This window comes from Tenrec ecaudatus, chromosome 7, assembly GCF_050624435.1.
Source record: "Tenrec ecaudatus isolate mTenEca1 chromosome 7, mTenEca1.hap1, whole genome shotgun sequence".
Taxonomy (NCBI): domain Eukaryota; kingdom Metazoa; phylum Chordata; class Mammalia; order Afrosoricida; family Tenrecidae; genus Tenrec; species Tenrec ecaudatus.
This window is the reverse complement of record NC_134536.1, coordinates 72,400,142-72,427,741: the sequence shown is the minus strand read 5'-3', so window position 1 is coordinate 72,427,741 and position 27,600 is coordinate 72,400,142. Positions and strand designations below refer to the sequence as shown.

The 27,600-nt window shown below is 49.8% G+C and overlaps 1 protein-coding gene across 1 annotated transcript in view; it reads right to left on the bottom strand.

The window, feature by feature from the left end:
• Positions 1-24,465, bottom strand: part of SIM1 (SIM bHLH transcription factor 1) — an 84,035-nt gene extending 59,570 nt beyond the window's left edge. Inside the window, exons 1-8 of the mRNA XM_075554010.1 lie at positions 24,291-24,465; positions 15,097-15,179; positions 11,876-11,965; positions 11,279-11,387; positions 11,046-11,131; positions 10,428-10,627; positions 10,151-10,257; positions 9,388-9,535 (exon numbers count right to left, since the gene is read on the bottom strand). Coding sequence (XP_075410125.1) covers positions 9,388-9,535; positions 10,151-10,257; positions 10,428-10,627; positions 11,046-11,131; positions 11,279-11,387; positions 11,876-11,965; positions 15,097-15,179; positions 24,291-24,465 — 998 coding nt within the window. The remainder of the gene's footprint in view (positions 1-9,387; positions 9,536-10,150; positions 10,258-10,427; positions 10,628-11,045; positions 11,132-11,278; positions 11,388-11,875; positions 11,966-15,096; positions 15,180-24,290) is intronic.
• Between the last annotated feature and the right edge of the window lie 3,135 nt (positions 24,466-27,600).

Here is a 27,600-nt window from a genome sequence, read left to right as displayed (position 1 = left end):
AAACCTCAAATTGATTTAAAAGAAAATACTAGATTTATTGGACTAACAGAGACTGGAGGAATCTCTGAGACTATCACCCTAAGAAATCAGCACACCAACATGTGTGATCGTGAAAGGCAGAGGGGACTAGGTCTCAAACAACAAAGGTGGGGGGGGGGACTACATCACCGTGAATGAGGGGGAGTGTGTGATGGGGACCCAATGCCCATCTGTAGGCAGCTGGACATCCCTTGCAGAGGGGTAATAGGTAGGAGATGAGTTACTCAGGGTTCAGTGTAGCAACAATGAAACTCAAAACCGTCCTCTAGTTCTTGAACGCTTCCTCCTCCCCAATTATCATGATCCCAATTCTATCTTGCGGACCTGGTTAGACCAGAGGATGCACAGCGGTGCAGTAGGGATCTGGAAACACAGGGAATCTAGGATGGATGAACCCCTCAGGACCAGCGGTGGGAGTGGCGACACTGGGAGGGAAGGGGGTGTAGAAAGGGAGAACCGATCTTGGGGATCTATGTGTAACCTCCTCTCTGGGAGATGGGCAATGGGAAGGTGGGTGAGGGGAGACGCCGGGAAGTATAAGATAAAATAATTATTTATTAACTACTAAGGTTCAGGGGAAGGGGGGAGCGGGGAGGGAGGGGGAGGGCAAAAAAAGGAGAATGAGCTGATTCCAGGAACCCAGGTGGAAGGCAAATTTTGAGAATGACGAGGGCAATGAATGTATAAGGGTGTTTTACTCAATTGATGTATGTATGGATTGTGATAAGAGTTGTATGAGCCCTAATAAAAAGATTTATTAAATTAAAAAAAAGAAATCCTTTAACCTAAACTGATGTCATTCTCAAAAGGCCCTTCCAGCCAGATAATAGGTTAGCTTGTAAACAATATTTCCCATGAGGAATGTGCTAAAAAAAGAAAGAAAAGTCCAGTAAAAAATAATATACACATATATACACACATATATTTATTTGCAAATCTCATTCCAAGCAGGAACAACAGTCGGTTCCACATCATTCCAATAGGACAAAAACAAGCTCTGGCACAGCTGCTCGCTCTCTCCTTCACCCACTAATAACCTCAGCAAGGCCTACCCAGGGCAACGTCCCTGTGAAGGTCAAAGCTGGGTTCCTTAACCAGCAGCCACTTACCTGGCTGCCAATGCATAGCCCACCAAAGACACATATACACACACGGAGAGGGAGTCAGGAGCCCAGGCCCTCACACTGGCTCCACTCCCTCCACGCCATCTAACCAGGTATTCCCCAGGGGGATCCGGCCTGCACCAGTGCATTTAGCTGTTGATGAGGAACCTCTCGGTGCCGGAAGAAGCATACATAGCTAACAGCAATGCCACAGTTGAATATATCCAGGGCACAGCTTGCACTTAACTGTTCTTCCTACAGACACCTCCCTAGTCTGTTTGGTGTCCCCAGAACCTGGTGCGACATCTGACACATCAGATGTGTTCACTAAGTTATTTACAACTGTTCAAGACCCACTCCTCCTAACCAACTGACAGGAGACTAAGCAAGTCTCTTCAGGTGTTTTCCAGTCATCAGCAACAACTCCTGCGCTCAGGGTGAGAAGGAAGCCAGCCCTCTGCCTTTCTAAGACTTGGCCTTAATCTTGATCAGCCCCAGAACTCACAATCTTTTATTTTGTGTTTCCTGGCAGGTGACAATTATTTAATTTCATTCGAAGTAACCACCCCACCCCACCCCCCGTAATAATGCACATTTACTTGATGCTTGCTTCGGGTCAAGCTCAGTGTCAAGAACTTCATGCGCATTAGTTCTTTGAATGATGGCAACAACTCCAGGAGGCAGCTATTACAATTACCCTCACGTTTCAGATTAAAAAACTTAAAGGCAGCAAAGTTAAGCAATTCAACAACAGTCACGGGACTAGTGGATGTGAACCTAGGAAACTCCTGATCCCTAGTTCCTAATTAGTTTCTACAGTGCTTGCTAACTTAGTGGCACCTCATTCCACAATACTTGGGTTTTTGTTTGTTTTTTTTTCAAATATCCTGGAATGCCCCTGTACTTATCAGGGAGGTGTGCATATAGAGAAGGATGAGGGGATAGCTGGTGCCTAAATTTATAAGTTCATGATTTAGAAATTCAAGATAATGAGGAAAGTTCTTTCTTTCTCTTTTAAGGGAATTTCATTTTATGTCGTACAATTGGTAAAAGCTAGTAACAACATCTATTTTGAGTCTTTGCCTCATAACTAGGTTCTTTACATAAAGGATCTCATTTAGTCCTTCTGTATGACTAAAAGTCTCCTCTTCACACAAATAGGAAAAGAGAAGGTCAAGAGGTTGAGTGACCTGCTCAAGGTCTCAGTTATTAGCTATCCAGCTTTGCCTGGAACCACGGTCCATCTGATAGGAAAGGCCGAGCCTTTTCCTCACGGGCTTCTTACAGGAACACTGTGGGTGTAGAGAGCTGCTAGAGATGGTTTCACGATCTTACTGCAATAGCACTTCCTGAAGTAAAATGTCACGACGGTAAACAGCTGTTCCCAGCTCAGTGAGACCCCAAATATTGTCCCACAAAAGTACTTCTAGCACTCCCCTTAGCCCTGGCTTCACCACAGAGCTCTCCTCTCCCCGGCGAGCCCCTTGGCCCTTCATATACCGGAGGCTTAGACACACAACCAAGCACATCAACCCAACTTTATTGTCCATCACTTGCTGCTCATGGCCAATGAGCACAAGGAGGGAAGAAGTGGATAAAGGAAAGCAGTTCAAGTCTTGATCAAGATACATAGACCCCCCCACACACAACACATACGCACACACACACTCACACACACATCTTTTACTGAACATAATAGCATCCCGCACATAAGTAGACTGACAACAGGCCCCAATAATACATGTTTCTGAAGTTCAAGTGCAGCCCTACTGGAATGGAGTCCTGCCTTCAAAGACAGCAGTGACCGTGCTTTTCTGTGACGTGACTCAACAACCAGAACCCTTCCTCTTCCAACAGCCAGGCTAAGGAAAATCCCAGAAGAGTGGGCCGGACGGTGATTTATCACACACCAAGGCTCCAGTAAAGGAGGGGCCTGAGCCTCCAAGTCGAGGAGACCAGGGCACGGGAGCAGGAGAAACAGCCAGGCAGCATAGTTCTAAGGTGCTGAGGATAGCACACTGGCCCAGGGCAGGCTGGGAAATGTTCCTTCCCCTGGCCCTGAACAGAGTCCCCAGGGGACAGCCTCTCCTGTTGTTGGATCTTCTCCATTCTTCTTCAAAAGCAAAAGAGGCTAATCTACTCCTCCTCCTCCTCCTCCTCCTCCTCCTCCTCCTCCTCCTCCTCCTCCTCCTCCTCCTACACACACACACACACACACACACACACACACAGCCCATCTAGAAAAGACTATATATATATATTACAACAAAAATCATGTGTGCCACATCTGACAAACAGGAAGACTTGGTTTGCCAATCTATGGACATTTGATACTAACATTTTTGTTTAACAAGAAAATAAAACAGTAAATCTGGTTTAATGAAATAAAGCAATTAGTAATGGCAATAATGTATCCATGTGAATGAGAGACCAGCCCTTCAGTAAAAGAACTAAGATATTCCCAGACTGCCTTTCTTTTCTTAGAAAAGAGCAATATCTTCACAGAGTCCTATGGGGGGAAATGATACACTCTTAATTAAATATCATTAAGGAAATAAAAGTGCTAAACTTGGGGCATTAAAATGGCAATATCTGACTTGTGGAACATCAGCACAGTAGAAGCTTTTTAATCTTCCACCTTAAAAGTAGATCAAAGACTAGCTGAAGTTGGGTAGAATGAACTTCACAGCCTCACTCATCGAAATCTAAGCTTCTTTCCCAAACATGTTCTCCCCAGCACTGGCCTCAACCCATCACACACACAGAGCCACAGGCTTTAATCAGGCTTTAATCCCAGCTTCACTACTTACTCAGTATATCAGGGTCTCCATTTCCTCACCCAAAAAACAGGGGCCCTCATCCCTGTCCCAACCACCATACAGGGCTGTCAAAAAACAAATCATTAACTACTGTGACCGCACTTTGAAGGAGATGTGCGTTCCGTTCAATATTTGCTTGCCGGTAGTGTAAAAAATGTTAAAGTTTGAGAATAAAAAGTAAGTTCAAAACTCAATGGAGTTGATCAAAATCATCAGAAGTAAGAGTGGGCAAAGAGTGAGAGTAGGTAGGTAGTGCTGGTCTTATGTATTTTAAACGAGGCTGAATCTCTCAACTCTTAAGAAAATGTTTTGGCAGTTGCAAAATTACTATGACTACACATGTGTCTTCAACTTGGTTTTGTGTCATTCAATTACATAAAAGGTCATTTGACAAGAACAACTGGGACTCTGATGTTCAATATTTATCATAAAAAGATAAACATAATTAAAGATCAAATCATATTTGTCGATAGACTGTGTGTATGGTCATTATTTCAAATAATCAAAAAGAAAAAAAATCTATGCTAAACACTGCTCCAAAGCATGAGAGCGAATTATTTTATACTTGCAGGTACACATGCAAAGTACATGATGGGATTCATTTGGCATTTATTTACAATGGAAAACAGTGATTTTGCAAACCAGAAAATTAAGTACACATTCTAGTGATAATAGGATGACTGGAACTTTAAATTAATAGTTCTTTTCAAAACATCAACACTCAAATTAACTTGGTGCCTAAAAGTGAAAGCTAATATGGTAGATTGTTTCTCTGCGTTTTTCAATTACTAATTTCATTTCATTGGCGTTTAAAACAAATGCCACTAATTGTTGAGAATGTTTGAATATTTGCTTCTTTATGTTATGAGCACTTAAGGTTTTACACTCATGAAATTTAGTAACATTTTAAAATCCTTTTTAATTGTGAGGACTAAGCCAATTTTATGCAATCAGAGACAAAAATTATGAGACCTGCAGTAATTGGGATTTCTTTTATTTTAATTTTTACTTGGGCATGAAGAAATTCTACAATTCATAAGGACTATTTAGAAGTTAGTATGAGGCAGAATCAACTCAATGGCGGTAAGTTTGGGGTTTGGTTTAGAATATTTTACACACCACGAATAGGATGATCTGTATTTGTTCTACTTCTATTAACACTGAAAGAAAATGTTTTATTAATCATTTTATTGGGGTTCTCTTACAAACCTTATAGCAATCAATTATTCAATTGTATATTAAGCACACATATACACATGTTTCCATCGACATTTCCAAAAGAAAGAAATTTTACCACATGGAACTATTCCCATGTGCTTGGCGAATCAGTGATAGACATCTTACAAAATGTGTCACCAAAACAGTGTTCCACCCTAAACTTCAGAAACAAACGTTGAAGGTCCTTTTAAACAACGGGAAAGGAACAGAAAGTAACTGTGACTGAGTCCCAAATGACCAATCCGCTCGAGAAACTGACCCTCCCTCCCTCTTTCTGCTCGCCAGTCACAAGATCCACGTCCACCCTAGAAACAGTGTCACGTGCACTAGTGTTTACAACTATAGTCTAGGTGGGATTAGCTCCAGCACCCTCAAGGCGATCAAAATCCACAGTTGTTCAAGTTCCTTCTATAAAACGGCACTGAATCTGCATATAACCTACACATATCCACTCATATATTTTAAATCATCACTAGTTACTTTTAATTCCTAACCATGCAATTTCTCCAAAAATATCACTTTATGCTCTCTCTTAGCTTTTGAAGAATTGTTGTGACCACTTAACTGGTGATGGGGTATTTTCCCCCTAGATTAGTTTCAAGTCCAGGTTGGTTGAACACTCACCACCGGAGGATATTGAGGACCAGCCGTACATTCTACAGAAATCCCCTCAAAGAATACCATCCATTGGTAGGCCTCTGTGAGGGTCATATAGCAGTGTGCACTTGATGAGTATTAGTGGATGATTATTTTTAATGGCAGTAAATCAGAAGTTATGTTTATTTTGTAAGTTTTTATGCACAATAATTTTGAACACTTTTAAGTGTGCTGTTTTAAATGTACGGTGGTTGTGTAGGGGATGCTATTCAAACATGAAGTATTGGAGATATCTGCCGCTTACTTTAAAATGATTAGTGGGGTAAAAGACATATAAGTGAGCACATATAGACACAGAGAGACATAGAGCACATGTGGTCAAATGGGCATCACTGCTTTAGATAGGTGTTCTGCATATGGTTATCCATTGAAATACTCTTTCAACTTTTCCACGTGATTGAACAGTTAACGTGCTTTGGCGCGTTTTCAAGTGGGATCTTTACAGCTTCCTGACATCACCTTTCAGAAGAGAAAAAGGCAATGTCTTTATCCTTTAAAGTGCACAAGATCTCTGATTTCAAAAACATATAAAGCTAAAAAACAAAGCATGTTCTTAGAAATTGTTTTTCATCGTGTATTGAGTGCTCTACACTTTCCATTTTCTTCACATTAAATCCTACTGTTTGCTATCTTGGCTATGAATAATTAATCTTTCAAGTTAAACTCAAGGAAATGTGACGTCAAGAAGATTACTCAGGTCCCTACAGAGCATCTTCTCCTTTCTTCTACTCCACACTTCTCAGGACTTTGGCTCACTGTTACCAGATACCGCTCCACTCTCTGTCCTCCTGAACATCACCAGGAAGCAGGCCCTGTCATGGTTAGCATTTTATTCGGAGCCTGTGGAAATTTCAAAAGATATTTTTAAATTTTATAAAGTCACCACCATATACCTGTGCGTCACAGAAAATCAGGTACTCTCAGGATTGCTTTAAGCAGCTTCTGTGCTCCTCTCCAGGTCTGCACATGGCAGTCATGCAAAAGCCCCAGTAACAGCGTCAAGCCATACACCCCTTCCTCTAAAATCACCCACTTCTCCTACCTGCACTGTTGCAGTTGCTTTATTGAAACAAAGCTAGGAAATAGCTCTCTTCAGTATTGCTTCTGTTACATACTAAAAACTGATCCCCTCCCCAACCACTTAAAAAAATTTAACGATAAATTTAACATCAGACATTTGGTAAAATGAGCTTCTCGTCAATGCAGCTTCTACTAAAAGCCATATTCTCATTTGTTCAGTGCCTGTTTAAAATCGCTACCTTGGTGACATGAAAATCCCCTCAAAATATATGCTATTAAGGCACTTAAATTTGGAAACCATCTGGCATGTCGGATTGTTTGAGAGCTGGTGGTTTTGAAGTACATTGTTTGAGGTGGTATATGGGAAAGAATTCACTTATCATTCTCAGTCTTTGCAGAGAGCTAGCCCTGGAAGCAAATGTATGTGGCAGTTTCACTGCTCCCATTGAGAATCAATAGCCATCTATTTAATTTGCTAAGACAATGTAAATTAGTAACTTCCCGCCAGATGTGTGATACGCACATCAAACAAACTGCAACCTGTTCATTATGAAAATCCTGTCGACACACACAGAGCCACTTGATGACATTTCGTCTAAGGCAGTCTCCACATTGGCTGCTATAAAAATGGTCCCCAGAATTTTTGTACAAAGCACTGGAGCTGCAGAGTCATAAACTGATAATCAATTTCAGCTTTTCATCTTGTGGGCTGTGTATACATGCTTCTGCATGTTTATTTCTATTTTGACTTGGCAAAAATGTTCAGGAAAAGGCATACCAGGCTATATTTCCTTTTATAAATCATTTCGTTATCCTCATTACGTCTTTTTAATCTGATGTAAAGCTGGTAGTCTAATTCTGCAGCCCTGAAGAAGTGTGTGAAGTGAAAAATGACAGTCAGCAGAGAAAAGAAAGTACACTTATTCACTGGAAGCAAAACAGAATATTTCAAAATGACTCCAAACATAAATTAAGTTTACCCATTGGGAGGTCTAACTTGCATTCTGATCATTTATATGGGTCTGTGTGACTATATGCCCTGCTGTTTGATAAAAAATGATTACCAACCCCAGGCACCCACCGGAGATCAGTGTGTGTGTGTGTGTGTGTGTGTGTGTGTGTGTTGCTTCAGATGGCTCAGACATACAAAGCGCCTTCTTAAAGAATGTTCATTTCCTCTCCATGGTACGCAGACAGCATTTTTCATCCGAAAATGCTTCGGCTTCACTGAGTGACTTGTTTCATGAATTATGTTTTGCCATGTTCTCTTATGTTTGTTTTAATCATACAACAAATTACGTTTATGAAATAGATGGTTTCTTTCCATGACGTCCAGCACATGGTTGTGCTTGCTCCTCCACTCCAATCCACGGCCTTCCTGCTGCTACCAAAGTCTAAGGGTATTTACTTTAACACCATTTGCTAATCTGAGGACAATAAAGGCTCTCCTTAATAGCCAGTGATTATTCTTATATATTGAATCTTCATCTAAACCAAATTCATTCCCTAGGTCTGCCGAGTTCTATTTTCTTATTAAACAGGGCAGAGAGTAAATACTCTTATTGCCAAGCATATTTCCACCTCCTACATTTTTAATTTGCCAATTTAGGACACCGCGAATGAATCTCCTTCTTAGGCACTGAAGCCTAGAGGAGTCCAAAGAGCACCCCTTCACCAACCTCCTAATGCCCAAAAAGCCTGTGTACTAAGTGCCTGTCCACGCTTCTACAGTATCCCCGGAGGTGCCCTAAGAAATCACACGTTTTGCCGCCTCTATTTCGAAACAACAACAAAACCCGGCAACTGCACACACAAGAGTGCTCCGTGAAGGCTTTCCACCTTCAGCGATTCCACTTGCACAAACGGCGCGGAACCTGCTTTCCTGCACCCGCCACACACCAGGCCACGTGACCCGCCTGCCGGGCCACACCAGCGACCAGCGACCATTATGGTTTCCAGAAAGAGTAAGAGTCCAGTGCAGCTGCGGCACCAGCCGGCCCCGCCGCGCTCGCAGGTGGCATCGCGCCGGCTCCTCTCCGCGCCAGGCGGCCGGCAGCGCGGGGCCTGGGCGCCCGGCAAGCTGGCAGCAGGAGGGAGCTCGGTCCCTCGGCTTTCTGGCGGGAGAAGCCAGGCCCTCCTGGTCACCTACAGCCGCTTTGCGGTTCAGGCAAAGAACCATTCTCTCAGAACTCGTAACTTTGATTGTGGACTCTGGTTAAAATTAAGAACTTCAAACCCCAGATTTGAAAAAGTGAAACAGATGTCCTGCTTGTGAACCATAAATGGCTCCGGACGTCGGATCCTGGATCCTCTCCTCCCCCTCTTTCCACTCTGCCGCATTAAGTTTGATTCAACGCAGAGTGTGCTCGCACAAACGGGTAAGAGCAAGCGAGCGAGCGGACGTGCGCGCTATGCGTGGGCAGCGCCTCCGCCGCGCCGGGCAAAGCAGGGAGCGCGGCGGCGGCGTTGGGGCTCCCCTCTTCCCCGAGGGCAGCTTCCCCGGGCGGGCGCGGGCGCCCGCTGCCACTCACGTGAGGACGTAGTTGACGCTGACGATGCAGTGCGGCCGGGAGGAGCGGCTGTTGTGCACGATGGTGGCGTAGCTCTGCACCCACACCCAGCCTCCGTGCTTCGCCAGGAACCTGTAGTACTTGGTGGTCACCTGCCCCTTCACCAGCACTGCCGGGAAAGCAGAAGGCGGCTGCTGAGCGAGCGTGCCGAGCCACACACCCCCCTCCCCCGTGTAGGACCCTACATCCTAATCGGGCCGGAAGGAGACACCCCGGGGAACTTCCCCCAACGAATTGATTGTATGGTTCATTTGCATAGAGTACACCCGCCACGGTCCCGGGCAAACGGGACGTGGCAGCACCTCCCAGGGCTGTGGGCGGCACCTTCAGCATAGAGGTGGGGGGGGGGGCGCCTAAAGGTGAGGTCACGTCTCCCTCAGAGGCCGCTTTGCTAACCCCCGAAGGGAGGGAAGGGGCAAAGGGGGAAGCAGCAACACCAGGACGCGCACACTCCCTTGTCCTGGGAGATTGAAGAGTAGACTCACCTACATGGTTTGCATCGTTGGTGAGGTTTTTGAGGGGGAGAGGAGGGACTTTCGTGGCAGGCCCTAGTATGTTCTAGAAACTTGGTGGCCCTCGGTTCCCATCACACCCTCCCTCCCGGGACCCGCCGCCCCACCCAGAGGGCTCCCACCCGCCCCGTCTGGTGGGCTGGAAAAAAAGCGTCTCCCGCTCAGGGACCGACCAGGGAGCTGTGTGGCGCTGGGGCGGGGCGGCGTCTTACGCAAGTGGTGCGCACAGCGCAGGTGGAAGGTGTCGCAGCCATGCACGTGGTGGTACAGGGTCTTTTCAATCAGGTCCTGCGGCTCATATCCCGTCAGCTCGGCCACCCTGCGAAGAACAATGCCCCGAGATGAGCGCGCACAGGGTGGTCTCCAACGGCAACCAGGCTTCTCCCATCACGACCACGAAGTCCCATACAAGTCTGCCAGAAATGCCCCACCACTAAGGAGGGCTCTTCTCCCTGCACACGGGACCCTTCCTTGTCCGTGCCCGCCCACCTGGAGTCCAGGAAGATGAGCTTCATGTCCAGGCTGGCGCGGAACATGAACATGTTGCTGTGCAGCTTGATCTCTGTGACGGCGCTGGGCGGCAGGGAGTGGCCCACGGCCACCAGGCCCACGTTCTGGTAGCAGCCGTCGAATGGGGACATGTCCAGGCTGTACTGGCGGATCTTCAGGTAGCCGCTGCAGTGAATGACCTGTGGGGGCAGGGTAAGACTCAGCCATGACCAGGAAGCCCTCACAAAGTGGGGGTGGGGTGGGGTGGCAAGAATTGACTCAGGGAGTGTGTGAGTACTGTGCAGGGTCCCCTCTAAGTGAACTCTGACAATCCATAGAAGTCACCGAGGCTTTCCTGACCCTTTAAACCCCACCTGCGGGCTCCAGGCTGAGAGCCTCCACCGTTGAGGAGTACAACAACGGGTCAGACCGAGCCTTAAAGCTTAGTCCCAAGATGATCACAAAGCGGAATGGCCAGCAAGACGGGTTCCCACCAGCAGCACTTTGATGCTTGTGGGTTGGAGGGGGCACACCCACCCAGCACAGGTGCCAAGATCCCCACTCAGTCACAGGAGCTGGAGGGACAACCTCCCAGCAGCTTCTGGCTCCACTACTCACCTTGTAGCCACCGCAGGTAAGGCCCGCATTCCTCTTGGCCAAGACACACTTCATCCTCAGGAAGAAGGAGCGCTCGATCTCGTACTCTGGGAGAGAGGAACGGAGGAGGGCACAGGATGTGATACAGGCATGTGGCGCAGTGTTGCAGAGCCTGGGCAGCTAACGGAGAGGAAGCTAAAAGCAGGCCCCCACTGCCCTGGGCCAGAGTGTGGTGGGCATGCATCTGCCCTTACCCTGCACAAAGTGGGAGTGGTAGGGCTGATGGGCTGTGAGCACGGCGGTCATCTCATCATGGTCAGCCGGGTGGATGTATTCGTAAATACTGTTCCCAGTCAGCTCAACCTGAAAAGAGGAGAGTACCGCTGTCCCATGATGGTGGACTACCTCTTCCTGTCAGGGGAAGCCAGGCTGGCAGGTTGGGAATCACCTGAATTCTAATTCCAACTCAGCTGCTTGCTACCCACCCCAGCCTCTTTAAACCTCGCCTTCCTTGCCTTAGAAATGAAAGTAATAGCAACAGCACTGCAACTCCCTGGTAATGTTACAGTAGATAAAGCATGCCGAGCCTCTCAGTGCCTAGAGTATAGCATAGATTTCAACAATAAAAAATATAAGTCCTCAATGAGGCCTGGGGTAGAAGTTAAAGGAAGACGGGCAGTGGTGGGAAGATGCACACTCTTTAAAAAGCTGGAACACCCCCTCCCCTTGTCCACTGAGTTGCTTTCAACCCCAGAAATAGTGCAGATAAGGACATTTTTGCAAAGCAATCTCCTTGTGTCTCCAGCTGTGGGGACATCTGACTGGAAGCAGCTCCCTTCTCCCCCACCTACCTGAGAAAGACCCAGGTGGACGGAGGCTGTCTCTGAGATGTACATGATTTTCCCATCGGGGGCCACCACAAAGATGAAGCCGTCCAGGGTCTGAGGAGGCAGAAACAAAGGAAATGGAGACCTCTCTGGGCTACTCTGGTTAAACGGGGCAGGGCGGGCCTAAGAAAGCAATGTTCTGTTCAGGGTAAAGGGATGGAGGAAAGAAAGGCTGGTGGAAAGCACAGGGTATAGAAAAACAGCCACAAGGGACTCCTTTTGGGTTTCGTCCCCAATCCGTGTCTGGGGACATACAGCACACCAGGCAAAATCTAGAGGAAGTAGAGGACACGAATACTGCTCTCAGAGAATCAGGGTTCACCAAACCAGTCCCAGCATCAGGACGGGCATGTCTGTAACATACACACGCATGGGGTGGGGTAGGAATCATGGTCCACAATAAGAGGTGGGTTAGGGTCTTGGGACAGTGGTCACTGAAAGCACCAGAGTTTTTCTGTATTCAACTTAAAGGGTTCCATAATGGTAGCTTCCTAAAGAGAAAGAGTACTGACAGGATATGAGAAAGATCCATTGCAGTAGGACATTCTGATAGTATGAAAAGTTTGGAGACAGGAGAGCTAGCCAATGGCTCTGGAAGGAGTCCAGGAGAGTGGGATTTAGGAAATGAGAGGCTTTGCGGGCGGCAAATCCATAAAGGAGTGCTATAGTGTGTGTTTACACTGATGCTTCAAACTGACAGGCTCTCCATGCGGAAAAGTATTGGACTTTCACTGTCCCTTTATCTCTGTGAATGAGGCCTCAGTCCATGCAGTAGAGACAAGGATGAGTCAGACTCTGCTCTCAAGGAGCTCCGAGTCCAGTGGGGGTGACTGACCTGAAAACAGATATAATAAACTCACAGCTGAACAGACAATGCTGACTCTTGAATCAAGTGGCCAGGGGTCCTGGGGGGGAGAATCGGAGAGGCTTGGAAGGTTTGAGGAGAGACTTGAAAAAGAAACTTGGACCAAAGAAGGGCAGAAGTGTACCCTACACAGAATACAGAGCATGGACAGAAGCAGGGACCGGGGGAAGGCCTGCTGTATTCTGGAGTGTACGGAAGTGGTGTGCTGAATGTGGGGCTTAGGAAGCATGCTGCGGTTGGACTTTAAAAATTTGGAGCTGCCAATATGAGGAAGTTTTACGTACTCAGCGTTCCAAAAGAGGTTTTAAGTCAAGAGGATAGCATGACAACATGCGTGTTTCATTTTGTGTGGGTATGGTTTGGTTTTTCTTGGCAGAGAGTAGATGGTGACACAGGAAGGACTAGGAATGAGATCAGGGCAGGTTCTCTAGAGCAGAGCTGGTCAAGCCTTGAAATTAGGATGTCACAGGGAGGCAAAAGGAGAATCTCACTTAAAGATGGCTCTGGCTGTGGAATTAATGCTATTTTGGTGACAGAAAGAGAGAGCGGGCTGACTTCAAGGCTCTAAGAAGGGCATTGTGCAGATGATATGACTAGCCAAGATTGAAAATTTAAGAAAACATAGTGAGATTTTATCTGATGGGGAGTCTGGGAGAGAGGGGTACTGCACTGTTGCTAAAGATTTCCATTTGGAAATGTACAGACCTGCCTGCAAATTTCCATTTGGATGTGTACAGCTGACAGTAGGAAGTAAAGATGGAGAGCTCGGGAAAGGGGTCTAGATTACAGCTACCAACTGTTGTCCTGTTCATGTGAAGAAGGGAATCCAGGTGGTGGTCCTAACTGAGATCACCCAGGAAGCCATAAAGCTGGGAAAGGAGAAACAGAACTGGGATTGGGAAAAACACCAGCAGGTGCAGGTTAGCTCCTGATGGGGGAATCACACCGAGTGAGGCAAAGGATGGAGGTAAACAGGAGCTGATTTAGAAACAAGGGGCGGGAAGGGGAGAGGATCAGCCATATCCCCTCCCCTAGTCTTTGCTTGAATGTCTCCTTCTCGTCTTCCTGAGCCATCTTAGAACTCTTCTGCTATTGAGTCTATCTCAACACATCGGGACCCCAAAGGACAGGGCAGAACTGTCTCTGAGGGTTTCCAAGACAGTAACTGGAGAGTAGAAAGCTTCGTCTTTCTCCCAGTGGTGCCTAAGAGACCCCCAAATCAGTGAACTTGAGGGAAGAACCGGGACTGTGGGGCGGTGGGAGTGATGGAAAGTGAAAGACGGAAGAGCCACAAAGAGGGAGAGACAGTTTGGTTGTAGATTTTGTTTCCTGTCCATGGGAACATGGAAAGACTGGGGAGAGGGCCAGGGGCATCTGGTGGAAGGTGACTTTGAGAGGAAAGGGGACCAAGCAAGGTTCTAGATGCATTCAAACATGTCTGGCCTAGCTGGTGAAAATGTGCTCAGCCGGCGACTTTCTTTCTTTCTACCTCATCTAGGAGGACGAACAATAGAGATCAAGACTCCTCTGTCCAGAGAGGCCTAAGGTGCTTGTCCTTGTCCACAAGAAGAGACCCGCTCAGCTTTCCCCATGGCTGCTCAGGCTCCAGGCTCCCACGCAAGGAGCTCAGTGGGCTTGAATCGTAATCAAGGGGGTGCAGGGTAGGGAACAAGTGTCAAACCTAAAAATGCCACCGGGAGTTTTACTATTTTAAATATTTGCTCTGCGACTTAAGCGGGCAACGGGCAATTTAAAACGGTGTGCACTGCAAACAACGCGGCAATGGGCGCCTCACATTGGTTAAACTCATTATCTTGGGGTGCATGTGTGTCTGCCAGAATCTGTGCGTGGCCTGGGGACAGCCCTGGAGAGAGCGGCAGGGAAACTCGGAGAGAAGAGGGATGGGGAAATAGGTCTTTAAAACACTGCTGGGCATTTTTGCCAGATTCCTGTTATTTCCTCTGTAACTTCTTCACTCCAGGAGGCGCTTCTGCAGTCAGCCTTTGGGGATGGGTTCTTGACGCTTCGGTTTCCTGCTTCAACTGTGTGGGCTGTCTTCCCCTCCCTCCCTCCGTCCAGCAGCCCTAGTGGGGCCTTGGCCGCCTCTACTTGTCGCTTTGCTTCCCTCTCAACCTCCCAAAGTTCCACGGCACCTCGAGAGGTTAAGAGGCTAAAAGCTTTCACGTGGAGGAGATGTTGGGGGCGGGGAGAGGCCACATTGGAGCTGCCTCCATTTTCTAGTAAAAGCAGAAGTCCGCTCAGAGCCCAGCACCCGCGCCCTGTACGCACGTGCGACGCCGGAGGGGGCCCACACTGGTACCTGCAGCAGGTGGGAGCCCAGCTCTCGGCCCACGTTGTCCAGGGGGCTGGTGCGACTCGAATGGCCCCATGCCTCGCCGAGCCCTGGGGAGACACAGAGACACAGGCAGTGTTGGGACTACGTTTACACACACCTATCCGGTAGAGAGAGGATTCCTCCGCTGTACCCCCTACATTTGTGCTCCATTCTCCCGTTTCTGAAGGATTGAGCATAGGTCAGAGTCTCCCTCCGCAGGACCTGCTCAGATTCCTCTAGAGCAGTGACCTGGCCAATCGCCTCCCTGGTAGGACACTAATTTGGGGCTGTCATAGCCTGGTGGGTTCGTCCTCGTCCCGGGCCATCTCACCGCAGGGGTAACTTTTGCGTAGGATCGCTACTATGTTTATGGGAATGAGGGACACCTTATTTCCGCACAAAGTTTCCGCCATCCCCCTTATCCGGACCCCCCAAATGTCGTCACACCCAGCAAACGCCACCACCATCCCTAGGCGTCCGGCCAAGTCCAGCAGATCCTTAGCGGACTCATTGATTGGCTGCAGGCCTCTCCAGCCATTCTCCTCCCCTCCACCTGGGCCTTCTCTCCCCTCCCCTTCGGAAAAATCCGTTGGCGTGGGAATGGCTTCTAGCCCCAGCCTTCTCTCCTGCCTTCCGGCTTCCACCTCCTGGCCTGGCATCTGCCCACTCCTCTCCCACAAAGAAAGAAGTCTCCAGTTTTTACAGAAGTTAGTTACATTTAGAGATTGGCCCCCTGTTAGCAGTACTTCGCTCCTTTCCGCAGACAGAGAATTGTTCAGTTTCTTTATCTCCCAGGAGTACCACCTAGTAACCCAGAAAGGACTTTTCCGTCGTCCTTGATGCCACCAGGAAAGATCATTCGAGGTTGTGCCTCGAATCCTTTCCCCAGGGATGTCCACAGACTAACTCGCTCCACAATCGAGGCTGACTATTTAAAAACAGTGACAACATATATGTTGCATATCTAGTACCTGCTGGCAGAAAAGAAATGAAAACACGGGAGAAACTTGCAGAGCTGCAAGTTAAATTATGTATGGGTGAACATCTTTCAACCATGTCGCCGCTGAAATTCTTGTACTTAGGCCATTAAGGCCTTTCAGGATTGCATCATTGAACAAGGTTTCACAGCACCCAAATAACAAAAAAGAGAAGTCAAGCGATCAGGAAGGAGCAAATCATCAGAAGTACACAATGACAAACACACTTGCTTTGTAATAAGGGGATGGGGTGGGGGCGGGTCTTCCGGAATTAAATGCACGTTCGTCAGGAGCTCTTACCGCGGCGATCAAAACCCACGCAACCGGAGAGACCGTCAGTGGCCCTTAAGCTCAAAACGGGGTTTCGAGGTGTTTGCACATCTAAATAAATCTAACGATTTCCCCACCGCTCGGCAAACACCTAGGCTCCCTGCCTGCGCCCGGCCTCTTCTCCCTCCCTCCCACCTCGTCCGCCCGGCCAGCCTCTGTAGCCCGCCCCTGCTCCGCTCCTCCCAGGGCCTCCTCCGCCCATCCCGGGGCTGCTCCCCGCGGCCCGTCGCCCCCAAACAGCCGGAACACACGCTCCTTCCCTTGGTACCTTCCCTCCCCCAGTTTCCAACAAACGATCCCTCCCCTTGGCTTCCGGCCCTTTGGGCTCACTTCTTCTCCACCACCCCTTGGAGACAACCCCACCCCCCCCACGAGTGGAGGCAGGGGGTGGCTGGACAGGTGTGCAGCCGGAGGCCTGCAGCTGGGCAGAGGAACCTGCAGCGCCGGCGCCGGTGCCCCAGGGCCCGTGGAGGCCCGAAAGCTGAACCGGGAGGCTAGAGGCCGGGCGCTCTCACGCTCCCCCCACCACCGAGGACAGAGGTCGCAGTGTCTGGGGACAGGTCTCCCAGCAGGGTGTGAAGCCCGTGCGAGGAGCGGAACCGTACAAAAGGAAGCGCACACGCCGGCTTGATTCTGAAACGAAGGGGCGGAGAGCTGGTGGCCGCCGCGCGGAAGCCGCCTGCCCACCTGAAGCGTTGGCAGCTCGGCCCCGCCCGCCTCGCCTCGCCCGGCCTGGGGTTAAAAGCGAGCCCGGGACTCCGGCGCCGCCGGCCAGGGCTGTTGGTCGTCTCGGGTTGCGGCCTCATTAGTATGCGGCTACCAGAGAAAATAAGCCTTCCCCGCAGGTTAATAAACAGCCTGGCCAGGCGCAGGTTAACAGGGGCCACGCTCGCCCTCCCCATCCTCTGCCCACCTCTGAAGGCACCTTGTGCTTGCACGGAGCGGTGCCTTCGCTTCGTGTTCCGGGGGAAGCCTCCGTCACACGGTAGTATCTGGGTTAATGTTTTATGCGAGATTGGCAGCCAAAGCTAGGCTACCTGCGGGGCCTTCCTGACCCAGTACCAGGGCAAGCCTCGCCCCTCGGGGCGCTGAAGAGGCCTCTCCGAGTCTCCTAAGGGGTTCCCCTCTCGGGAACCCCGGAGGGTGTCGAAGACCCTCTCCCGAAGGCCCCCCCCCCCGCCCCTCGACCGCAGGCTGCGGTGCCGTTCCCGCACCCAGTTCCCGTTGGCTAGGGCGCAAGCTGAGATTTCGTTTCTACACTTGACCTACCGCAGAAAATTCGCAAATCCTTTGATTGTCTGTTTAAAAAGAGGAGGAAACCAGCTCCCTTTGCGGCCGGATTACAGAGGGAACAAGATCTAAGGATTCCCTTGTAATTCGGCGATGCTGAGGGAATGGAGGTTTGCAAGGGAGAAAAGGAACTCCATGCGGGAGGCGATAACTAAACCGGGTGTTAGACAAAAGGATTTTCCTCAGCTAAAGTGGCCGAAGACAAAGGAAAACATAATCTATTTTGGAAGATTTCCAAGATATGCCACATTAACTTCAGCAGATATATTTTGCTTCTCTCAGCGCCCTCTCCCTTCCCCCCTTAAAGTCTGGTTTACCATATTTACATAAGTAGCATTAGAAGGGATGTATCTATTATGGATCTAAAGGGGTAGCTCACATTTCACAAGAAAACCCAGGCAAGTTTCACCACTGCTTTACCCTCTGTGCGTGGTTGAGCCATTTCCATTTAAATACCCCCTGACCCAAGGATTACCTCAATGGACTGACTGCACGGGTTTTGTAATTTCCTGAAAATGAGATTTCGATTTATAAAACAAGAAACCAATTAGTAACCAAATGAGGCGAAGTAGATCCACTAAAATTGACCTAATCCCACAGGCACCATTTAGGCCCGTTCTTGGCGAATGAATGATGAGCCCAGTCTAGCGTGAGCTCAGAGTCTCATCCAGCTGTGTTATTGCAGGCAGCAAAAATAAATTGATGGAGCTTTTCCTTCAGAATGAATTGCACACCCTTGACAAAATATAGATTACAGACCCGGCATCGCCTCCTTCACCCAGACAGGAAGAGGAGCAAACGAAGCTGGTTCTACTATTCGTGTGTGTGTGTTTTAATAAATAACAACTATATTTCAATAGATAGGTGTCTCCTTTGTCGGGTTTTCCTGAACCTTCTTCTCCTAGACTGCGATGTAGTTTTAGGCCATAAGCAGAGGAGGGAGTGGGGAGCGCTGGAAGGAGCTGTCTGAGACCTGACTTCAGCTGGGTGGCTAGATGGGAAGAGTCTTCCGAGATCCGCTCCACCCAGCCTCTTGGGTCTCCCTGCCGGCCTGGGGCTTGAGTGGGGAAGCTGGCCCGGGGGACGAAACCAAAATGCTGGTATCCCGAAGGCTCCTGTTGCACCGCCAAGCGCACGTCATTCCATTCTTCCCTGGGGCCCGGGCACCTCCCTGCCTTATGGCTCTGGCTGCCTTAGCAAGTGACTTCTCCCTAGGAAGAGCGCGTGCAGCCTGGGCCCCGCGTTCAGAGCGGTTTCTGGGTGAAGGGATGCTTCAGGCACCGCGGTGCACCCGCCGCATCTCCAAGGTTGTAGCCCGCCCTCCAACCCCCTTCGGCCCTTCCCTGCCACCCGGCGGGTGTGGCAGAGCGTCCTAGGGGGTTGGCGGCCTTTCGGAGGCGGGTTTAAGTCCTTCCCAGCTGCCTGCACCCCACTCCGCCCAGGTCTCCCCTGTTTGCCTCTAAGAGAGCTAGAGACCCAGCGGGACTATGCCCAGGAGACTCACCCATATTAGGGTAAATCCGGTGGAAGCCAACGGGCCCTGGGGAGCCTCTCTTCCCCGGCCTGCTTTCCCAGTCTCTGTAGGCGCCAGCCTCCAGGCTGCGATTATTAATCGGGGCAAGGCGGCCTCCAGAGGACACGGTTGCCGTCTGAATTAACCCATGGGGACAAAAATGGACGGACGCGGGGGTTGTGCACTTTTGGACAAGAGTAGTGTGTGTGTGTGTGTGTGTGTGTGTGTGTGTGTGTGTGTGTGTGTGTGTGTGCTGGGAAGATTCGGGGCCCTGTAGCCCGCCTGCGCCGTAGCGGGGCCAGTGAAGTCGGTCCCCGCTTCCCCAGCACTGGGCAGCCGCCGGGGGTCTCGACGCCCCGACGGAGCCCTGCCCCTCGGGGAGGACGGGCTCTAGTCGGACGCGGGGGCGGACCCGCACTGCGGGGCCACTGCCGGGCACGGGAGGGTATTCTCCCAGACGGAGAAGCTAAGGGGACCTTGCGAGGAGGCCCAGGCTAGAGGTGGAAGGCGAATGGCTCTAGGGCCCGTCAGCACCGGCGAGCGGAGGTGCACCCGTGGCCCCGGCTGGCCGCGCACTCGCCCTTCTCCCGGCGGCAAGCTCTGCACGGGGCGCGGGGCGCCTCGGAGGCCTCGATCCCCTCACCAACTCAAGTTTGGCACAAACCGCAGCGGGCCGCCCTTACCTTAGGGCTACCTGCATTTGCTGCGCAGTTCTCCGACATTGATACCGCACTTTCACCGGTGCCACCAGCCCATTTCTAAAGAATTGAGGATCCCTCCCCCCACTCAAAATCGTACGTGCCAGGCACCAAGGAACTGACCGTGGGTAGCCCGTTGAATTCTTGTAGGAGTCCAGGGGTCCATTCCGCTCTGTCTTGAGTAATATCCGGTACAGAAGAGTAGCAAGAATTCACTCTTACCTAGCTTTCACTACGTGTGGCATGGGGTCCGAGTCTGTTCACATTCCTGTCTGCAAAGGCTCAAAGCTAGCAAGCGGGATTTTCCAGAACAGAAAAACAACTCGCCTAGAGATCACACCCAGTCTTCAGGTGGGCGGTTTGTAGCCTGACCTGTGTTCACGGTGCTGTTTTTGTTATTGTTTTTATTAGTGATCCCTCCCTTGCAAGAGAAGAAGTTTCTCCCATTGATCTGTTCTACAATTTCTGGCACATAAATCTGCCTTGCAAATGCTGTGCACGGAGTTAGTTCTGCACGCTCCATTATAAGTCAACATCAAAACTGGAATTGAACAGAGAAAACCAGCGTGGAGCGTAAACTGTGCTTAAAGGCTTTTAAATGAGAAAAACTTCTGTAAAAAAAATAAACATTGAAACCCAATGCTCAATCATATCCTGGAACAGCAAGAAAAACAGCTTTAAATCACCGTCCACGTGGGAAACGGTGCCTCTTTCTCTCTTTTCCTTCTTGGCCTCACAAAAAAAATATGCCATTAAGGATCTCACTCTTGGGTGAAGATTGTAGAAAGTGTCTGTGGAGGTGGGTTGAGCACCGTAGGCAGTCCCTCCAGCCTTTGGGGAGGCTCTCTTTCTTAAACAGTTAGTTGTTCATTTCAATTTTGTAAACTGTTATTTCCTCAAGAAAGTTTGACAATGCAACAATAGTCTGATGTTCCTCAGTTTCTGAAGCAGTAGGTCGAAAAACGTTCTGCCAATTACTGTGCCTTCAGTCAAATTTTCATTACAGCTAGATATCAAATATCTATTTCTTTTTAAATTTGTTTCACATTGCACACGAAGTCACATCACCTCTCCCTTTTTATTCCTAACTTTCTGGATGTGATAACTTCAAATAATCATGTTATTTCTAGGTGCCACGACATTTTCTTTGCCAGGAAATTTTAGAATGGAATACTGTCACTTGGGACACTTGAAGTTTTAATTACTCCCCAGTAATTTTCCTTAGTTGATTTTTTAAAGCTATGAAATCTCAAATCGACTACTTCATTCTTAGCACTTTCTCCTCTCTCCCATTTTCCCCAACAGCTTGATTGTAATTTATGTGCACCAGTAAATAAAATCTGAAATTTGTGTCCAGGTAAGGAAGGATACTATTGGGTCTAGGGGAAGTTGGTGGCGATATATCCAGCGCCATGCATAGTAGGGAATGAGAAAAAAATATTAGGAGATATTTTTCATTTTTCAAACTTAAGTATGGAATGAGTAGCTTCTGTTTGTTCATCTAACTTACTTGTCTTTACGGGGTCGGTAGATGAACGGTGAAAAGAGCCAAAACAATGAAGTTTTGCAGTCATTGCTGTGTCTTTAGCTAAGACGTTGAAGTGACTCCAGATTTTTAGTTACCATGGTTTATGTCCAACTCACTGCCCCTTGGGAGGCAGAGATAAGCTACATGTGATCTGATGCTAACCACACTGACATACCCTGCAACTATAAATGTTCTTCAAGGCCTACTCTGTGCTAGGATGGCTTCAGGGTGGATGTGAAAATAAATTTAAGTTTCATGCTTTTTCCATTTCTCATTACTAAAGAAGAATCCCAAGAAAGAAGGTCTCAGTTTCTCCCACTACTATGTCCCACAATCCTGACCCCTCTCTGACTTTGCTAAACCCAAAGTTAGCACCCCCTGCAGGTTGCCCCCGTTCTTTCTCTGGCTTCTGACTCACTCCTTTGACAGTTGTGCTTTTCCTTTGTTTGTTTTTGTTGTTCTTTCATAATGTTAACGAGCTCGCTTGGCTTTGGAGTTTTGGAAGCCCAGGCACCCTCAGCATGAAAACCTCATCCCCAGGAGCCAGATGTCTGGACTTTCCTGCCTAACTCACTGGCTGTAGACCTCGGATGAGTTATGAGCGCAACAGTAGCTGCAGAAATAAACGGTGTGCCCAGAGATTGCACTCTGTCCATCCCTTTCTCCCCATAAACTCACACCGGTCCAATGAAGGGAGAAGGGGGAGGGGGAGGGGCAGGGGCAGGAAGGTGAGGGGAGCTACAGAAAGCACAGTCGCGGTTCAAGTAGCCAGAGAGGAATCTGCTGCGCTACTGAGACACTCCAGTGGGCTTCTTCACCACAGCTCGCTTTAAAAAATTAAAAATCCTGTAAAGTTGGCGATAAGAGTTTGTTGTTTGTCCCTCCTACTTATCGCGATTAAAAAAAAATGTTAACTTGGAGTTTAATCAGACAAGAATGTTTGCTCTCTTAAAAAAAAAATCCTCCACCACCACTAGCAGCTGGGCCCCTGTGGGCCTCGCCTGCCAGGGTCTTTGAGTTCCACTCTGCGCCCGCCGACTACTTATTCTTCTGGTCCTGCGATTACTCGCAGCCCCACCAGCGGCACCATATGCTTCTTCTGATCAAACAGCGAGAGACATCGGCACCGATAATTGACGAGACCCGCTAGACATCACGCAGAAAGGGAGCCCACTGAGACCGCAAGGGCTGACAAACCACTGCTAATAATCCTGTTAGGAACCGCGCGGCCAGCCGAGTTCGCGATCGCTTTATTTTTATAAAGTAGGCGTTGACAGTATAAAAGACAACGAAATCTCTTTTTTAAACAGAAGGCAGTGTGCACAATGGTAATTTCCCCACCCTCAATTCCCAGCACCGTGTGAGCGGAAGGCTGGTTTTACACATATAAGTCTCCGGACTCTCGTTTTCTTTCTTTTTCCCCCCTTTCTTTCTTCTGGAACTTTTCAGGTACTTTACACTTTGCTTCCCTCTCCTCCTGTGCTCTCCAGACTCATGGAAGGAAAAGAGCTCCAGGCACAGCTTCAAGACCCAAGAAGGAAGGAACTATGCAACTACTTAAAGTCGGCCAGCAGTACTGGACTACAGTGTGATTGTTGGCCTTCAGAGATCCGACTGGACTAATTAGCTAGCTTTTGACTCCGAATAACTTTTCCATCAAGGGGAAGCAAAGTGCAACTCTCAACCCAGAAATGGACCATTCCATCCCCCCCCCTTAAAAAAACACAACAAATCCCAAGCACCCTCAAATCAACAGCAACCATGCGAACATGTACTGGTCAAAGATGCAATTCTGGTTTGGCAATAAACAGGATTGGTACTCTGCATTTTTTGTTGTATGGCACCTTTCCCTTCACACTTCTGATACCTACTCTCTCTCAGTAAAGACAAATCTAAAATACTATTTTAAAAAAATCTGTTTATGTCATTAGGAGGAGGGTAAAGGAAAGGATGAGGATCTGACAGAGAAATGGACTGGGAAGTCTCCTTTCCTAGTGAGTATAAATGGCTTCTTATAGGACAGTGTTGTAGAAGGCAGCTCTGTCCTCCATGCAGTGGAGCCTGATCATCCAAATACAGCTTTTAAATCATGTCAGCAGCTCAGCAGTTCTAACTTGAAGGTCTGGACAATTTTCCCAACCCGCTACCCAGATGATATTTGCTGAGCAGGCTAGTAATCATAATCTCATCTCCTGATTTTGGGGACTAATCTATTATATCAGAAAAATAACAAGCAAATCACCAAGCTCCAAAGTTCGTTCCAGGACCTCTAAACATCTTGAACCACAAGAACGGATTTGCTATAAACAGTCAAGAGAAAGTAAATTCAGGATATGCTCCCTCACAAATATGCCTGCTCCCTTCCCATGGACAGAGCTCTAGCGAAATGCTCATCTAGCTCAGCTAGCTAGCTCTAAGCCTGTCGGTCTAGCTATACCTAGCAAAGCCCAAGACTTTGGCAGTGCTCCTGCTTCCTACTGGATACAATTCTAACAAGAGGAATAAAAAAGAAAGTCATGTTTGGATTAGTAGTACTTTCAATTGAGTCCAGTATCTGAAGTGTTGACAAAAGCGCTGTTGGGCTGCTTCCCAGCCAAACATATCTGATGGACTGAAGAGAAAGTATTTATGGGGAAGTCGGAGGAGGCACGAAAAGGCAACACAGCCGCTGAGTTCAGGGAGGTCTTTAGACCAGCAGCCAGGCTGCACTTTCCTTCCCTTCTGCAGAGGGAATGGATGCAACTAGGTCCCTATTGCTCTGCCCTCCGGTCTAGGTCTAGTTTCACTACCTGGCAAACCCAACGCCCTCGCCTTTGAAATTCCATCTAGGCAAAATCACTTACCTTCTGGGAACACCACTCTCATTTTGAGATAGCTGGTAGTGAGTCTGATTATGGATGCTTTGTCCAGCTGCGAGGTGATCGCCGAGGGCAAAGGCAGTAATTTAGCCAGTTCATAAAATTCACTGTTTTCCTTCTCCCTTCTAGTCCGGGCAGCATTTTTGGACTTCTCTTTCATTGTGTCTCCTTGTTCCCCCTTTCTTCTTGCCACGTAAGCTCCACAGATTCATCCAAAACCAGAAATAAACGATCAATTACAGGTCATCTTTGACAAAAATAGAAAGCATACTTTGAATGGAGAGGCGGATGTCTTTGACCCGGGCGAGAATGTACGGATGGCAGTAAAAGACCAGAGCTGTGAAAGGAAACTATATTTTCTTGGGAAAACGCGGAATGAGAGAGGACTGGGAAGTCGCTGGTCCAAGGCAGTTGGGGCAATCCTGGGAGGGGTGGGGGATGAGGCTGGAAGGGGGGGGGTTCTGGGTATCAAATGACGGCTGGAGCCTTGAGAAGCCAGCCTTTTCTTCGGTTTCGAGCTGCAAACCCAGGTCTTCGGAAAAGCCACATAATAACCCCCGACGTCTGCTCCTCAGTTCCGCGGTATCGGGGCCCGCTCGGAGGCCCTTGGGGGAGAGAGGAATCCCGGTGAACTTCCTTCAGGCCACTGTGAAGACAAGAGCATCGGAGCGTCAGAGGTCGACCGCAGTACAGTCACTCCAACCCGCGCCCGCAGCAACCGCGCGGCAAAGAGCCGGGAACGGCGCCTCCTCTTTCCTACCCAAGACTGAGGGGTTTTGGTTTTGGTTTTTGGTTTTTTAGAAACAGGGAAATCCGCGATCGAGACAGCCCCGAGCCAACCAGGCTCGCATTCCCTCCCCTGAGCTAGCCCCATTCTCCAACCCCGTAGGAAATCGCCCAAACCACCCGGAGCCGGTGTGGGCAGGGAGACCTTCCATAGGGCGGCGGATCCACCCCCTGCCAGTGCGCGCGCCCCTCCGGTCAGGCTCGAACCGCAGCCGGCCCCACTGCGCAGCCGACTAGGCTCCCTCGCACGGGGGCGGCGGGCAGCACCCCGACCTCAGAGGGACTGGGGCTCGGCCCCCTGGCCAACTTGGATCTCAAGTCCCAGGGGACTCCTCAAAAAAGTGGGACTTACAAAACCAATCCCTCTGAATTTCCCGCGGAGACTGAGGCTCGCCCTGCCCGTCCAGGGACTGCAGCCCTGCGGGCAGGGACAGTGCCGGGTTCACAGGGGAGGTGGGGTGAGACAGATGCCAAGATCCGAGATCTCAGAGGAGCCCGGAGACTGGAGCTGCAAGCCTAAGGACCTGCCTTCCCTTAGAGCCCGCGCCCCGCTTTTGACTTCTAGTCCCCGGCGCTGTGCGACTAGGTTTCCGCTTGTGACAGTGGTACACCAGGGCTGCGTCTGTTCCAGCAGCGCTAGAGAACGACGACCACCCACAGCCGGGCGCAGGCTCCGAGCCGGGCGGCCTGGACTGCCACCCTCGGCCGCAGAGCTGGGGGAGCCCGCGGGGGCCGCGGGGTTGGGCCTGGCTGTCGTCCGCGTCACCTACCTTCAGTCTCCGCGGGCGGCAAAGGGTGCGGCGGCGCCCACCTCTTACTGGCACTCATGCCTACCGCCCAACTAAGCCACTCCGCCAGCCTCGCGGCTTTCCTGCAGCAGAGGAACCCTGCGCGCCGGGCTCCCTTTTCTTGGCTACGAATTGGGGGAGGGGTGCCTGAGAGAAGGAGGGGATGCAGGCTTTGGGACGGGTGGAGGTGGTTTTAGAATCCTCCTCCTCCTCGGTAGTGCTATGAAGCCAGTATTATTCCTAATTGGAAGCCGAAAACGCCCCCCTGTAACTTCTTTACGGCTTACAGGATTTAGCCTCAACTTCACTCCCGGGCTCGGTCGGGCCCGCCTACCCTGGATGCCAGGCACAAGCCTCCTCGCTTCCGATTGGCCGTGTCAGCCCCGTGACGCGGCGCTCATTGGCCAGCCAGATTGACTGACGCCAATATACCCCAGCGCCTGCGCCGCGCGCCCCGCGCGCCCCGCCCGCTGCCCTGCGACCCGCGAGGCGCTGGCGCTCTGAACGAGCCCCGGGCGACCGCGGCGGAGCTGCGGGGCCGCCGCCGCTGCTCAGGTTCTCCGCAGTCGGGCGGGCGATTTTCGTTCCCCGAGGGCGAGGAGGGTTGTCCCGGGCGGCCGCAGGCTGCGGAAATTTTGCGGACCGCTGGGGTTGAGGTCGGGGAGGCCAGAGTGACCCGGCGGGCAAGCGGGGTTCACCCAGAGGCCGACTCGGAGGCCGTGCCCCTCCCTCGGGCAGGTAGCTGGGAGGAGGGTGCGCCAGGGGAAGTGTTGGGTTTTCATTTCTTTCCCGTTTCTCTGAAACAGGAGAAAACAAACCAAAACAAAAGAGCCCCCATCACCCCCGCCCCGACTCCCTGAGGCTCAGATTCGTAGCGCCTCCGAGCTCGTCGCCAGAGGAGAGAAGTAGAATTGCTGTCATTGTGAACTTAATTCCAACAGAGTGTCTTTCCGAAATGAATCGTGTTTATTTTGTTTGTTTGTTTATGGGGGGCTGATTTGTTCCCAGTGGGAGGCTCTGCTGGGAATTTTCCTATGGGCTCTCTGGAGTGAGAGAGATACCATTTCAGGCCAGAATACGGTTAGACAGAGAGACATTCGCATGTAGGTAGATATTTAACAGTAAAACGTGATTTTGTTTCAGGAGATAAAATGCCAACTCCGATAGTCCTGATAGAAAGAATACAGTCTGCAGGACTGAAAGTCAATTGCTCACATTTTTCCATCACTCAAAACTTCAACTCACTGCCATCAGGGCAATGCTGACTCCTGTCTTCCCGTGTGGGGGCTGTTTTCAGCGTTGGCTTGCAAGTACGAAGGCTGACAAATTATATCTTAGAAACCCTCTGATTTCGCATCGCCCTTTTCTCTGTCACGTGACCGAAGACAACGAAAAGTCAAGAGAAAAAGTTGAGTTGCCCTGAAGTCACTTAGGGTGGCTGCGGGCGGCTGCTGAGTTCGGGTGCTGCTGGGGCCCGCCTTTCAGTTCCTGGAGATGACGTTTGGAGGCGATTGCCTCACCCCATAAACGGCAGTGGGGACGGCCACCCTCTGGTCGGTGGCTTTCATTGCCGCGGAGAACACAAATAACTCCGAAGAGGGGGTGCGCCATTCCGCTGATATTCGGAGCAACCTTGAGAGCGTTTCTCCCAAAATGCAAACAGCTCCCACTCCCTTGCTGTCCAACGTTCTAAATGACAACAGGAGCTTTTCAGAGGAGGG